General features: G+C 44.3%; 1 protein-coding gene across 1 annotated transcript in view; it reads right to left on the bottom strand.

The window, feature by feature from the left end:
* Positions 1-146: 146 nt before the first annotated feature.
* The window catches only part of SLC5A1 (solute carrier family 5 member 1), a 50,046-nt gene continuing 34,252 nt past the window's right edge, over positions 147-15,940 (bottom strand). The window contains exons 8-15 of the mRNA XM_033097966.1: positions 14,817-15,037; positions 14,450-14,585; positions 12,733-12,840; positions 9,584-9,734; positions 7,263-7,431; positions 3,988-4,203; positions 2,307-2,412; positions 147-885 (exon numbers count right to left, since the gene is read on the bottom strand). Of these exons, the coding sequence (XP_032953857.1) occupies positions 668-885; positions 2,307-2,412; positions 3,988-4,203; positions 7,263-7,431; positions 9,584-9,734; positions 12,733-12,840; positions 14,450-14,585; positions 14,817-15,037 (1,325 nt within the window). The 3' untranslated portion in view covers positions 147-667. The remainder of the gene's footprint in view (positions 886-2,306; positions 2,413-3,987; positions 4,204-7,262; positions 7,432-9,583; positions 9,735-12,732; positions 12,841-14,449; positions 14,586-14,816; positions 15,038-15,940) is intronic.

Raw genomic sequence — 15,940 nt, 5'->3', positions numbered from 1 at the left:
GAGATTATATTACAATATAATTGGGATTTCACAGGTGGAATTAAAAGAGTTAAATTTATGATAAAGTACTAATACTAAGTATTAGTACTAAGTATTAGTATCCCTGGGGATCTCCTTCAAAGAACTAACATCCAGGACAGGGACCCCCAACAAACTCCCATTCTCAGCTTCAATGTGTTCATCGGTTTATCAGAATGATTTTTCTTGTGCCAGGAAGAACTTAACAGGGATATGATGAGGGGTGACATGTTTTTTCTTAAAAAAGAAAGAGAGAGAGAGATGAGGAAGATCAGATGGGGAAAGTGACCAGAATCAAGAAGGCCGCGACTCAAAATAATATTCAAGAGCCACAACGCTAACACGTTGACTCTACCAACTGGCATCAGACCTCATGGGGCTTCTGTTTCTTCGTCTGCCTTTTCATGAATGAGTAGACTATTCTTCTGAAGCTCTCATATGTACAGCTAACTGTGTCACACTGGCCTCAAACACATAAGTTAACAACAAATTAATGATTTTCCTCCAGCTATCCTGTAATTACACATGTACACATTTATCCACTGGGCGACATTTACAACTGGTTCTTCTACATCACAGAATGAGACTCAAGGGAGGCAGAGTAAAGAGCCTGGCTTTTATGAGCGCAGTCTCCAGCAAACGGCAGGACTCAGGCAAAATAAGCGTGGCAGAAGACGGCCACAGCCAGCAGAATGATGCCATTGATGTTCACTACTGTCCGCCATAAAGGCTTTTCAGAGGTGTCTGTCAATTTCAGCTTCATGGCTGCCTCCTCTTCTTTTGTCATTTTGGGGCCCTTCTGCTGGTCCAAGCCACAAAACAGGTCATAGGCCTTCTTGCAGCATCCTTTTTTCTTCTCAGGAACTTCTGTATCAGGGGAAAGGCATAAAAGGATTGTTGAACACAGAAGCAGGAGGGACTAGAAAAGGTTTCCAGTGGGACATCTGCCATTCCGCAGACATTTCCCAATCTTCTTCATTACAGGAATGGAAATGGTACAAAATATCTGAGTGAACTTAATTAATGACAAGATGATGTTAAGAGACATGTTTTACATCCTTCTGATCAGCGAGCCTACGTTTTCTCTCTATCAGGCCCAATGCAACTACGTTTTGATTTAGAACTGTCAGAATCAAACAGGAAATAATAGTTTATGAGAGACACAGCCGGAGAGCTGTGACACATAAACACATAAACATATCTGTTTGCTACATTACTGGAAAGCAATGAGACATGCATGACTCAGGAGTTCACTGGCTACATCTGAAAATTCCAAGGCCTCACAATATATTCAGCCATGTAGTACGAATTGATCTGAACAGTTCCAGGGAAACAGAAAGGGGCTACCTTTTCAGCACTATGGTCAGCTGCCCGTGGCTCCAGCCTCCTTCCAGCACTTATAGAGTCACAGGTTTCAGAACTGAAAGGTCGTTAGAGTTCAAAAGCAGACTATACCAGAGCTGGGACCATAGGCAAAGCCTCTCCACTCCAGGACCTCAATTTACAAGTCTGTACAATGAGGTGATAAGACCAAATGATCTTAGGGCCCTTTCTAGATCTAGGATTCTGTGATATTCCTGACGGCCAGATTCAGAACTTGTTCTGCTGTATCTGTGCTCCCCTTCAGATGGAATGATGAGACCTTCAGCCCAGCACCAGGCAAATAACATATGACCTTGAGCTCCCACACCTCTGTACACTACACATCTCCACCACCATCCTCCACATAGAGAAAAAAATGTTGCAACACAGAAGTTGAGGAAAGCATTTCTCCATGATCAGGTAAGCATTATCTCACTGAACTCCCAGAGAAATTCAATTTTCTAAACCTGATGTGGTAAGCCAGTAAGACATAAGATCCCAGAGCCTCTATTCCATCCCCCTAATGCTAGTTTTGGTTGCTAGACTTGACCATAGCTTTGGTTCCATCTGCTTTCACAGGCTAAGTCAGAAGAACCTTTAACTCTTTCCTTGTCACTGGCCATGGCCCAACTCAAGTCAAGGTGGCAAATTTCTCACCCACACTTAATCACTGAGCACTGTAAACTCTAAGTGGTGAGCGGGTTGTGCTGATTCTGTACCTCTCTCTTCCCCTTGGCCAGGCTTCAGAGTGAACACCCCAAAACTCATTTATTCATCTCACCCCCTCCCCACCCTGCTCCCCACTCCCTTTAGGAGAGAGGTCTGCGCTTTGATGAAGGCATTTAGTGAAGGCTTCAGTAAAGTGATCTAGCTGTTGTAGGAATAAATTTTTAGGGCTCAGGGATAGGCTCTGAGTCACAAATCACCTATTTCAATGGTCTCCTCTGGGGCTTCATGGATGTCCTCCTGTCCTGCATCCAGGTCAATACGTTCCTCTTTGCTGTTGCGCAGGCTCCAACACAGGCGGTAGAGCTGTGGAGAAAGCAGAACAGGTTAGCAGAAGGATCCAAACAGTGGCCGAGAAGTTAGGAGAACAAAGAAGGAAAAAGAAATGTAGTTTCTCAGTACCAACAAGAACATAGATAACAGTTTCCATCCATAGTATTATATCTAAATATGTTAGGAACTTAGATGTAAATCACACACTTAGATGTAAACATTAGCCCCTATGATATATGCATATTCTGAGACTAAGAGGCTGCCTAGAATACAGAAATGTTTTGAATGAAAGAACTCTTGCTACATATGATAAGTGAATGTTTTCCTTTTAGCACTGGAGCTCTGAAACAAGACTAGACACCCATTTGTCTACATCAGCAGTGTAAGATCAGATTTTTGTACATGTTTTTACTGTATTGTGGGGGAGAGTCTGTAGAAGAAGGAGCCACTTAGAACAGAGAAGAGCTGGAGGCACAGTCTCTGTTGCCATGACACCAGAAATTTGAAGTCTAAAAATCAATGCAGTGTGTTCATCCCAGCCATGCCCTCTTTGGTGACTACCTTGCTTTCTCTACTCCAAGAGGATGCATGGAACTAAATGCGTTTGGGGCTGCAATTCAAAGACAGACATCAGGAAGCAATTAATACAACACAAAGAAATTTTGTGACAGAGTTGGCCAATAAACATGATGGTGGTTCTGCTGCTATGAGAGCGTTTTTGTTTGACATTTACCGTAGGTTGGTCACAGCTTTGAAAATTTAGCAATGAGGTCAAAGGTCTCTTAGGGATTTCTTAAGTCCCTGTATTGATGTGTGTGTAATGGGTTAACAAAACTCTTTCTCTTTCTCTATGGACAAATATGATGACAATGGGTTAACTCTCCAGCTCTGTTCCTTGGAAAGCTGGAAAGGGCAGAGTGTCAGTTTGCAGGATTACCAGACTATATTGCTTACAGGAAAAATGGCCCATAATTGGTCATCATCTGCACTGGGAAGGCTGGGAATGAATATACCCTAAACCAAGGGCGACACCTAGAGCTAAATAAGAATGCTTGCAGAGCTAAATAAGAATTGTTGCCATTTTTGAAGTCTTGAGGACTTTGATATTGTTTGCAATTTTTTGACTTCTATGGGCAACTGTTTAGATGCTTAATTAGGAAAAACTAAAGGGCAAATCATACTTCAGATTTTCCTGTCTGTGGTGATTTTTGTAACTAGGTATGTCCCTTCCTGAAATCCCTGTAAGTTCTGACCATGAGACTGTTACAAGAAATATAAGTTCCTATTACGGACGTGAGCATCTAAGCCAGGGTATGTGACCTCACTGGCTTTTACCTGAGCTGTCACTTGGGGAGCATGACTCAGAAAATATGCCCTGGACTTCAATGTGGACCGCTGTGAGTACTCCTGCGGAAGACGCATGCTTGATACTGCTGTGCTGGCACTCGGAGCCTCCTATCCTGTATCCTTCTACGTGGCACCAAGGGCAAGTATGGCCTATTTGAGTCACATGAGTGTGAGACATCTAATTGCGCCAAGGACAACCAAGATGGGTGTTGCAGCATGAACATGACCAGGGCAGGATGGGTCTCCCAAATGAAAACTCACATGCACATCTGGAATGGGCTTGGTGAAGAGGGAGATGAGCACGATGATGATGACAGAAATGATGAAGAGGATGATGGCAAAGTACAGATAGTGCACACCACAGATGATCGTGGGGCAGTCGCTGGGCTCCATGCAGCTCCCGGTTCCAAAAGCAAACTCGGCAATCATACGGGACACCCCGATCAGAAATCCTATGATCAGTCCCCAAAAGGCTCCCTGTGAAAGAAAACTTAGGGTTAATGATGCCCAACACAGAAAAACAGCTGTGCACTCCTGAAGGACAGAGGCAAAAGAATAAAGGTGAGAGAAATGATAGGTCCGGGTCATTTGAAGCCAGGACCCTGCAGTTCAATATATGGCTGGAAGTGTTATGTCAGGCCTTCAATGGTTGACACGTCTATCATATATCAATGGTGTGATTTTACCTGGGTCAGAAGATAAGGATTCATAATATAATGGGGTAAAGTGTCTAATAACTTGTTAGACTATCAACCCAGAGACTTAATGGCAAAAATTCCTTTTAACTTTAACAATAATTTGAATCTCTCTGCCTGCAGCTACTATTACCTTCAGATTTAGGCACATTCAGGTATAAAGTAACTACTTGTGAAGTAATTTGTATTCCTCGAAGACATAGAAAAAGAAATTAGATCTTTTGGGGATAGAGGAGAAACGAACTTTTCCATCAGCCCCTTTTATAACTCCAAAGTCACTGTTTTTAATTTGAGAACATAAAATTATATTATGTGTTTTTATACTAAATTTTGGGTTTCCATATTAGAACAATGGAAGACTTTAAGAGACTAGAAACATTGGGGAACAGTTTCTCAGGGTTTTTTAAACTCCTTCCTTCCTTCCTTCTTTTTTTCTTTCTTTCTCTCTGTCTTGTCAGTCTTCACCTAGAGGACCGGGTCTGAGTCTCGAGGCCACATTTTAAAAGGACCAGTGACAAAGTAGAGTGACTTATAAAAAGGTGGCCAAAAAGAACCTTCATGATTTTGTCAAGAGCTGATCTGAATAGCTCCCTTGTTAGCCATCAGTACCCCTACCCTTTATGTTCCTGGTGCACTAAATTATTAGCTATTCTTCCATGTGTCATGTATGTTCATGTTCTTGCACAGGGCACTCGCTCTACCTGGTAGAGCACAGGCTCTTCCCTTCTTGGTAATCTTGTTCTAACTTGAAAGTCCTCTCTCCTCCCCAGACAGAACTGAGTGGGCACATCCTCCTGGCCGTGGCTACAGCACTGGGGACACACCTCCGTGCCAGTGCCGACCACACTGCTGCGTCATCACGCACTTACTTCTCTGTCTCCCCATCGGAACTGGGAGCTGGCCCAAGGAAGGAACTAGTATTAATTCCCTTTGTGTTGCTAGTGCCTGGCCCCATAGCTGGCATCGGGAAGTGTCTGCTAGATGAATAAATGAACAAGGAAAAAGGAAAAGATGAGTGTTCCCCATTTATCCCCCATGCACTTACTCAGTCAAAAAATTATTTCTTGACTTGAGTTTGTGTGAATAGTATCACTGTAACTTGCTAAGGCTATCCTTCTTTTTTGGCAATTAGCCTCTTCCTTTGCTTTAGTCTTCATCGTGGAGAAGCTCTTTAAAAAATCTGAGCAACTTTAAGATTTTCCTCAAGACTTAGAGCTATCCCCCCACCCACCCCTAGGAAATGCAGTGCCCGAGCAGTCCTGAGAATCACTTTGCTGTCTACGTGCTATTCTCTGAAGATTCTAGATCAGTGTTTCTCACCCTCCGTATTGTGACGTTTGGGCTGGATAATTCTTTGTTGGGGTAGAAGGGCTGCCTTGCATATTACAGAATGTTCAGTAGCATTCCTGGGCTCCACCCACTAGATACCAGTAGCATTCCCCAAATCAACAATCAAAAATGTTCCCAGACATCGTCAGATGTCCCCAGGGGAGGGCAAAATCACTCCTGGTTGAGAACATCTACAGTCTATCCCAATTCTTAGCCTTGTTTTTTGAAAGCCCTGGGCTCACTGCAATACCCAGCTGGGCTTCTGGCCCCATGTTCTTAACTTGTATTTTAGAAATCTCTCAGTGAACCAGTCTCTGCCAATCCCTACTGAAACTTACCCCATTGTATGCTCATTTCTCTAACCTGTAGATATCACTTTCAGGTTCAATTCTGATCTCTCAGTGGTGTTTATACACTGTGTTTTGTGTCACCAGCGAATCTGGACTATCTTCCTAATGGTAAATGTTGAATGAAGAGAGACACATAGTGATGTGTGCAGCTCAAAGCTGGGTCACTCCATGGAGCTATTTCCCTGGTATGTATTTGTTTCTGTCCTGTTGGGAGAAAGCCGTTGTCTCCAACCAAATATATGCGGTCATTTACATTGTCTCAGACAATGAACTGCGCAGGCAGCATCCTCACCCCTTCTCAACCCTCCTGAGGCATGTAGATGGTTGGATACAGAGACAGCTGAGCAAAACCCCAATCAGAAGCCATATTCAAAGGAATCCTTTTCGTGGTGCTTCAAAACCTGTGATGGCACCCCCACTGATGACCCAAAGTCTTTAACCTGGCTTTCAAAGGGGCCAGGCCTAATCTAACTTTAACCTGCCTCTCCAGCTGTGTCTTTTATTATCCACACACACAAACTCCCTCTAAAGCCAGGTAAGATTTCTGACAAGTCCTTCACCCTCATCTCTGTCCTACTTCCACCACCAAATTCTGGGCAGTGCTGTTCTCTCTGCCTTGAATGCCCTCCCTTCCCTCTCAGTTTCAACCCATGTTGATGTAGCCTTTCTAGAAACCCCTCTCTGTTAGTATTTTGTGCCACATTTTATCCAATGGTTATTGACCTTACTTTGATTTGCATATAAACTGCTTGAGCACCAGGACTTGGTCCTTCAGGGGCCCCTGAAAATGCTGTCTGGAGAGTGGAGCTCACTGCAGAACCACAGGAGGTGACCTGTGCTCAGACTTCCTCTGGAGCTGCTCACCCAGAGGCTACACACTTCCCCAGGAGTATCATGCAGTTGGGAAAAACTCACCAAGATTGGATGGAAAATGTACGTCATTAGTTAGGAATTAGTTTGGAGCCTGCAGCAAGGAGGAGGGGGGTCCAAGAGAACGTGAACCCATGAGAGTCCCATGTTCCCTGGACAAACCCTAAGAAACACATCCGCTCCAGCCTGAGACCTCTGGGAAATACAACCCCTCCCACAGACAATAGGCAAAACCAGGTGGGAATTTCTGGGCCAGAATGGGCTTTTCTGAACCTACATGAATGATACCTACCGGCTCATTGACTCTCTTGCAGAAAATAGCAAGCAGGAAGACAGCTGCGATGGGTGGTCCCAAGTAACTGGTGATGGACTGGATGTAATCGAAGAGCTGCCCACTTTGTGCTGACTGCACAACGGGCACCCAGGCGATGCTGATGCCAATCAGCACGAGGATGAACAATCTGGAATCAAAGCCCCCACAACAGGGTGTCAATAAACGGCTCTGCGTTGATAAATATATACAGCTATACATCATACACACACACACACATATAACTAGCAAATATATACACATAAATGTGTATATGATATGACCACAGCAAGGAAACATAATTAGCAAATTCATTCGTAAGGCTTTTTCCTTCCATATTCCGCCTCCTGGGGAAAGTCATCTGTGCCTATGAGTAAGTGAAATGACCTTGACTTTCAGCAATGACCTAGACCTGTCATTACCATAACAGAATCCCACTTTGAGAGACAGTAGAGTGGAGGAACAAGAATGTGGACTTCGTCTCTCGGAAGTCTTTTATTCTCTCTGTGTGATATAGGACACCTTGCTTTACCTCTCAGAGTCTCAATTTCTCCACCTGTAAATTGGGAATAACATGACTGATCTTGCAAGGTTGCAATTGGGATTAGCTAGAGTAAAACCCCTAGCAAATAGTAGGCACTCAATACATAGTAAAAACTATCATTACTATTTTCTTCCCCTCCTCCTTCTTTTTAGTCACAACAAAGTTAAAATCGTGAGCCAAGAAGAGTTTATAAAGGAACCGCCTAGCTAGAAAGGGACACTACCAGGTATTTCTATCTCTTCTCCTCTTGAGTTTTACTTCAAATCCTGAAAAGATTGGAGGATTCCCTTACTAGGCCTCTTATATGTGCTCTTGATTTAATTAGAAAGAAGGCTGTGATTCCCTGGCCTCATTGACCTCAATTTAAGGCCAAAAAAAAGTCTGAAACTAACCTCCACAAAGCAGTGTCTTCACTCACATATTTTTCCTTCTGGAACATCCCTCCCACTGCCCGCCACTTACCTAAATCCTACCCACCATTTTGGACTCAGCTCGGGGTCTCCTTCCCCCAGGAGCCTTCCCCAACTACTGCATGCCATGCTCACCTCTCCCTTCTCTGAGCTCTTGATAGCTCTCACAGTCCCACAGCAAAGTTTGGGATTGTTTTATGTAACTGTAAGCTTATCTAGGGAAGGGATAAGCCCCAGGGTAGCAGTCGTGGGATGCACGAAAATGCTAGCTCAACATATCAGGGCCAAGGAGTCCACCCTGAGCAGAACAACAAAACGGTTCCCTTCCTGTGTTGCATCCTAAGCCTTATAAATAACAGGAAAACCCAGTAAACTCCTTCGTAAGGAAAAATTAGTCAGGGTAATGGTGCTGCTTTCTGTGAGGCAGGGTAGTAGACTCTTACCTAGTCAGAGCTCTCCTGAACGCCAGATGCCTTGTCACCTAAGAGTGACCTGTCAGTTTTCCCTTCCTTCCGTTGCCCTAATCTTGATCATGAGACCTGTGAGGTGGCATACCCTTCCTGCACTCAGTGGGAACCTCTCCTCGGACTAACATCCCAGGGATTTGTTCCACCTGCCCTGAGGAGGTTGACCTGCCATAACCCCAGGGAGAGACATAGCAGAGCTTCTGCTAGCCTTCAATCCAGACAATCTGCTCCATGGATAATAATGGTGATTAGCACACCTGAGCCAGGTGTCAATGTTTCCTGCTTTCCGTATCCTATTGGGTCCATTAGCCCATGGACAATTACATGTGCACATAGCCTGGGGTTTTAGACTACAGAGTGTGTATTCCCAAGCAAAATATCACTTGATCCTTATAATGGTCCTGCAAAATGTTTCAGCCAAGGGTCCAGGCATCAGAGGTATCAGGCCTCAGCGATGACCCGTGAGAAGAGCCACAGTGTGAAGCGCTGAAGAGGACAGCATGGGACAGTATAAATGGCCTTGGACAAGGTCTCGGTTGGCTCTGAGTTCCAGTCCTGGCTCTGCCATTGTCCCAGCTGCCTGTCTTTAGGCAGGATGAGTCTCATTTTTCTCATTGATAAACTGAGGGTTAGATTTAATGATCACTGATGTCACTTCTCACTCCAGAGAGGCATTGTTTGATGATCTCCAATTTAAAGTTAATGCCACTAACGAGTAGTAATAATAATAATAATAAAGTTAATGCTACTGAAGGGCAAATATAACTAGCCACAGAGGTTATTCCCATTCTACCCAAGCATCTACCAGTCTTCCTTAGCTTGAGGGAACCTCTCTGATCATTCAAGCTGTCATGGTGCGTGGCAGGGGGAAGCTGCATTTACCTTCCTGCAATCATGAGCTCTTTCTCGGTTGCTCTCTTCCGGATCTTGGTATAGATGTCCATGGTGAAGAGAGTGCTGGCGCTGTTGAAGATGGAGGTCAAGGAGCTCATGAGAGAGGCCAACATGACTGACAGCATCAGACCTCGCAGTCCTGGAAGAGAAGGAGGTTCTGAGTGGCACACACAGCACCTTGGCTCTTTTGTGCTTGGAAACTGTGAGGACTCAAGATTTGTTTGGCTTCTGAAACCATGCCATGGTCTTCAATTTATCTCTCCAAAAAGACTGGACATTTAAAGGAATGGACTGTGGCTTTACATTATATTGTAAACTCACAGTAGTCAACAAAGATCTAGGGACAAAATACATATGAGGTAAACACTTTGTAGTTGGATCATGATGCTGCTACCGATGATAACGATGGTGATGGTGATAGTGGTGATGGTGGTGATGGGGTATGTGTGTGTTTTTCCATCTGAGGGGACTTTTATAAGGTCTCTTACCCAAGAGATTAATAATATAGCAGAAATATTTAAACTAAAATTCAAAAGATAATATTCTCAAGAAAATGAAAATGTAACCCATTGAATGGCAGAAAATGTTTGCAAATCATATATCTAGTAAGGGTCTAGTATACAGAAAATATAAAGAACTCCTACAACTCAATAAAAAAAAGACAACCTGATTAAAAATGGGCAAAGGATCTGAGTAGACACTTCTCCAAAGAAGATAACAAGTGGCTAAAAATCACATGAAAATATGCTCAGCATCAGGAAAATTCAAATCAAAACTACAATGAGATATTATTTTGCACCCACTAGGGTAGCTATAATAATAAAAAAAGACACAACAGCAAACGTGGGTGGAGATGTGGAGAAATAGGACCCCGCATACATTGCTGGCAGTCATGTAAAATGGAACATCCACTGTGCAAAATGGTCTGACATTTCCTCAAATAGTTAAACATACAGTTACCATATGACCCACTAATTCCACTCCTACCTCTTGGACAGTTCTGACTAATCTGATATCTCTATAGCCTTGGATGCAGTCCTAATGCTACCCAACAGACGATGTCTTCCCCTTTACCACTTTACCCTCTTTCACATATCCAAAGAAAACTCATGTCCTCTTGAACTCTCTCTTCTCCGAGCTAAACATCTTCCATTTCTTGCAGTATTCCTGTACAATTGGGTTTGAGGGACCCAAGTACATAAAATTTGACATAGATCTCTATTAAACTTCACCTTGTTAGATTTGAGTCAACATTTCTGCCTTTTGAGATCTTTTTGGAACATGATTCTACCATTCCTCTAGGTTTTATATCTGTGAATAAATTCCATAGTTTCATCTACAACCTTCCAAGATGAATGATAAAGGCTACCCATTCCAATTCTTTTGTCATCTGTCAGGAAGTTTTTTTACGTGGTTCCTCCTGAGTTTATATAACATAGATCACAGACTACTGGAGATATAGAAGGAGGTATAAAGATCATCTAATCAAACTCCCTCATTTTTCAGTTGTTAAAACAAAGGTCCATTTTAAGAAGTTAGAAGGTAGGGCTTCGAGCCCTGCCTCTGCCCTTTGCTTCACTAGTTAATTGTTGAGCTGGGATACAGCTCTCCTCTTACATACTATATTCTTATCAAACTCTCATTCATTTATTCACTCAACAAATATTTGTTGAATATAATTTTACAGCAGTCCAGGCAAGAAATAATGGTATGTCAGAGTAGGATGATGAAGGTAAAAAATAGAGATGGATGAATATAAGAGATATTTAGGAGGCAAAATGGACAGAATTTGGTAACAGATTGGTGGGGGAACACTTACTGGCTGGGTGGAGGAAGCTGAATCTACAAGATAGACAAAAGGAGCAGCTGAAAACACTAAGGGGAAGAAGACAAACAGGGACAAATCCTAGTATGGAATCCAAGAGAAGAAAATAACTCAAGAAAGAGGAATAATCAATAATGCTGAATGCTACTGAGGAGTCAAGTAAAATGAGGAATGGAAAACATGTATTTGATCCAGCATCAGGAGGTCATTGGGGAATTTGGTGTTTACAGACGCCAGATTCCAGCTGATAAGAGAGTGGCAATGGCACAGATAACACAGTGTTTCATTGTCCTGCATGCCATGTAGCACAGGGTCTGTCTGCCAATCTAAAGAAATAGCATAAACACCCCACAGAGGCTAGTGTAATCCAAGCCAGAACTCTAAAAGAGCCATGTGACTCTTTCTAATTGCAACCTCAATTAATAAGCAGCCCAGCTCAATAGAATAGTTAACTATTACTCCCATGTTTATAAAATTTGAATGCAAATGGTTTGTCCAAGGTCATGCCTCCAGTCTGTGGTTTAAAACGTTTTTTTAAGACCATCCCAAATTCCTCACTTCCAGCCTTGAACAGAGTTATGTAAGCCAGACATTGAGTTGCTGTGTGACTTGGAAAAGACACTTTCCTTCTGCAGGCCTCAGTTTCCCTAACTGTAAAATGAAACGGTTTGACTAGATAATCTCTATGTTTCCCTTCAGTAATAAAATTTTATATAAGTTCATTCTAAGTTTTCCTGATCAACACCTTTGAATTTTTGCTCTCTTGAGACTCCCTAACCTTATGAGATTTGTACCTCTTGAGCCAGAATTAGATTTTTCTTCAATATGAAATCTGAACAGTAACCCCAAAAACCGTTCTACCCCAAAACCCTAACTAAACCCTAAGTCCTCAATCTCCATGAGTAACAGATTCTCTACAGTGAGAAGCCCCCGTGTGTCCCGTCCACCGCCTCAAACATCCTCATTCTAGAGCTAAAACCACTCCTTGCTTTCCCTCCATGTTTTTCCTTGAAACAGTCTAGAAGTCAATTCATTCTCCAGGTAAAACTCCACTTAGTTCAAGCCACCCTGTTAATGTCTGTTGGAGAGCTACAAAAGACCTTCCAGATGAGCATGGAAAAGTCGTGTTTTTCCTCACGCATTTCAGATCATTCCCTTTCCAGGCCTGACTCATGGACAAGTAAGTGCCAGATCTCAGAATGCCCCACCAAGTCCTATGTCTCCTTCCCACTGAGGGAAGACACAGTCAAAGACTGAGGACACCTGAAGCTTTCCCTACAAGAAAGACCCTGCCAGTGGGGACGACTCTCACCATTGGGCATGAGCTCCACCACCAGGGTCGGGTAGGCGATGTTGGTACAGCCAACCTTGGTGCCGCAATATTTCTCACATTCTGAGGGAAGGACGCAGGCAATTTTTTCTGAGGAGAGATAAAGAGCCACGTCAGCAAGCAGACATCAGGGAACTATTTTAAGATTCATTTTCTTAAGGTAAGACTTCAAACGAGACATTCCTGCCCGAGGCCCTGAAATGGTTCCACAAAGAGTACAGCTCCTGGCTGAACCCTTCGATGCCAGGCCCCTGCGGCCACTGGTCCTGACCATGCCCAAGCTCTGACGGGGGAGGAGAGACAGTTCCTCGGCAGAGGAACGGGAAGCACAGAAATGCTCAGAGTGGGAAGGGAGTTGAGCACAGTAATTAGACTTTAGCCAGAAACCCTGCAGCTCAGCAGTAACTATTGTCTTGTTTGCCTGGAGATCACAGTGACTTGTGGCTTCTAATTTTGAGGCTTATTTGAAGCTGACACAGCTCTTGCAAGTAGGGTTGAATGCCCAGACAACTGAGGGAATTCCCCCGTGGGAGAGCAGTTGGGTATTATTTCCACGATGTGGGAAATCTGGAGTAGAGATAGAAAGGAAGCAGTCTGGGAGGGGAAAGGGACAAGATCTAGCTCAGGGGTGTCCAAACTTTTTTCAACGTTTTTCACCAAGGGCCATATGCGGCAAAATACACAAACAGCCGGGCCGCTCACTCGAGGTGAAGTACGTATTGCCTCACCTGGTTTATTTAAGTAAACTAAATATATTTTTGGAATTTGCTGCGGGCCAATTAACAATGGATTGCGGGCCGTAGTTGGCCCGCGGGCCGCAGTTTGGACACCCCTGATCTGGAGACTTGAAGAAACATTTGGAAACTTCTATAGAATTCTATAAAATTCAGATCGACCGACATTTATTAGGTGCCTACTACAGGTATCTCATTTAGTGCTGCCCTTACAGCACTGATTCATCTGAAATATTTTTTTTTGTGTTACATCCATTATAACGCAAAGTATTCAGTTCCGTATACTTATTTCGTGATAGGCAAGCCTGCCGAAGAGTGTGAGAGCACTTTTAGGAGCGTGCAGCTGATGGTAACCAGCGCCCCGAGACTGTCTTGTCTTCATTGCCGAGCGTGCTCACCAAACTTTCACTCTGTGGTGCCCTCGTTTTTGCCATCATTTTATATGCCATGAAAGGTTTGACCTCTGATGGCTGCCCCCAAAATTGCATGCAACTGGCAATGCTGGAGAGGCCACAAAAGGGCCAAGGAAGAATCTGTCACCCTAGAGAGCAAAGTGCAAGACTCGGGGCTCCTTCAAGGAAACTGTCCAGGAAACAGGGCTCAGAGTAGCAGATATTTAGAGACTGGCTGGGGTCCTCTGACAGTAAGGCCCTGCGTGAGACTAAGCAAGAAGTGAGCGAGTATTAGCTGGAAGAAGCCACAGCTGGAGGCATATCATGACTTCAGAGAATCTGCGAAAGGAAAGAAAGCAGGTGTCAACGTAAGAAACCAGAGAAGGCAACTCCACATGTTCTGTGACCTCAAGTTGCCCACACTCTAGAGGGAGAACAATAATGCTTGGTCATGGTAGCAAGAAAAGAACAAGGGCACAGAAAGGAAGGAGCAGGGAGCTGCAGGGCTTTAGAAGGGACTCGGAGCCAGGAGAAGGAGAGAGAGTGGCCACCGGGTCCAGCAGAAGGCATCACCTGTGTACAGGATGCGGCTGATCATCCCCGGCATCACCATGAGAAACATGGGCAGCAGCTTCAGGTACCCACACATGACGCAGCCGGCCTTCACGTGAGACATGTTTTTGGCTGACAGGCAGCGCTGCACAATGACCTGTCAGGGAAAGCCCCGTGAGGGAGGGGGGCAGGCTGTGACACACCTTCTGGCCACTCCTGCTCCCCTCCCCCATATCCTCAGCCTGCCACTCCTATGTCACCAAGGCTCAGCGACCCCCCAGACCACGTGAGCCCTGCCCTACCTTTCCCAACCCTGCAAGCCACAGACAGGAGTCCCTGTCGCACCCCAGAGAAGACCCTGCCCACGCCATACGTCCAGTGTGGGTACCTGATCTGTGCACCAGTACCACAGGGCAAGAATGGACAACCCAAAGATGAGCCCGGGCCATGGCAGGTCTCCCTTGAGGGGATCTCGGAAGATGTGGAAGGAGTCATCCCTCGGCGTGTAGCATTCCTTCTTGATGGTGATGTTTCCATCAGAAACCACGGTTGGAATGGCTTTCATGTACTTAGCCATGAAGGCTTCATAGCCTCCCACTTCGTGAAAAGCTGGAAAACATCGGTAACAAAAATCAACAGCCTGAAACTCTCAACTCTTCATAGCGGTTCCCTCCTGTGGATGCCTGAGAAACTGAGAGGACCCAACCCACAGCCAGGGCCCTCACTGTGTGGTCTTGGGCAAGTCACTCTCCCATTCTGGGCTTGGGCTTTCTCATCCGTACAATGGCATTGTTAACCCTACCCAGACCCCCCAGGGGCTACAGTGAAGATACAAAGCAACAACCTGTGAAAGGACTCCCACCATAGACCTCTTTACAAAGGAAAGGTGTTTGAATCACTAAAACAAAGATCTTGGTTTCGAACCAGGTTCAAAACCTGTCTTTCCCTTCGACCCCTGCTGTCAGCAGCAGCCTTTGGGAACCTGAACACACAGACTAGGCCATACCACCCCCGGTCCCAGTTGTGTGGTGGGGTGGACAGAGAATGGGTGAGGGGCCTGGGGCCCTGCCACCTGTTAACTGTGTCCTTGAAAAAGTCATTTCAGCCTCTGCCCTGCAGACCCTCAGGGACCACTGGGGAAAACTGAATGGAAGCTCTTAGAAAATAGAGCGTAGAGAGCAGATATGAGGTTTCACAAGACACACAGAGCATGGACCCCCTTAAAAATAAAATGCATTTTATATCCTCCCTTAACAAGTACCTCTAGGCTTAGGGTTTCCAGTCTTAACTTTAGGATTTCATAGACAAAATAAAATTTCAAAACATTGAAATTTTGAAAACCTGAGGGGATAACACAGAAGGATTGATTTTCTTTAATTTTGTCAAATAACAACATACACAAGAAAATGATCACTTATCATTATCAATTCATAAAAGAAAGGACATTTGACCTCAAAATGTAGACAAGACAAAAATCTGAAATTTAAGACACAACACTTGAATATATTTAGC

This window comes from Rhinolophus ferrumequinum, chromosome 25, assembly GCF_004115265.2.
Source record: "Rhinolophus ferrumequinum isolate MPI-CBG mRhiFer1 chromosome 25, mRhiFer1_v1.p, whole genome shotgun sequence".
Classification (NCBI taxonomy): domain Eukaryota; kingdom Metazoa; phylum Chordata; class Mammalia; order Chiroptera; family Rhinolophidae; genus Rhinolophus; species Rhinolophus ferrumequinum.
This window is presented reverse-complemented; position numbering and strand designations above follow the sequence as displayed.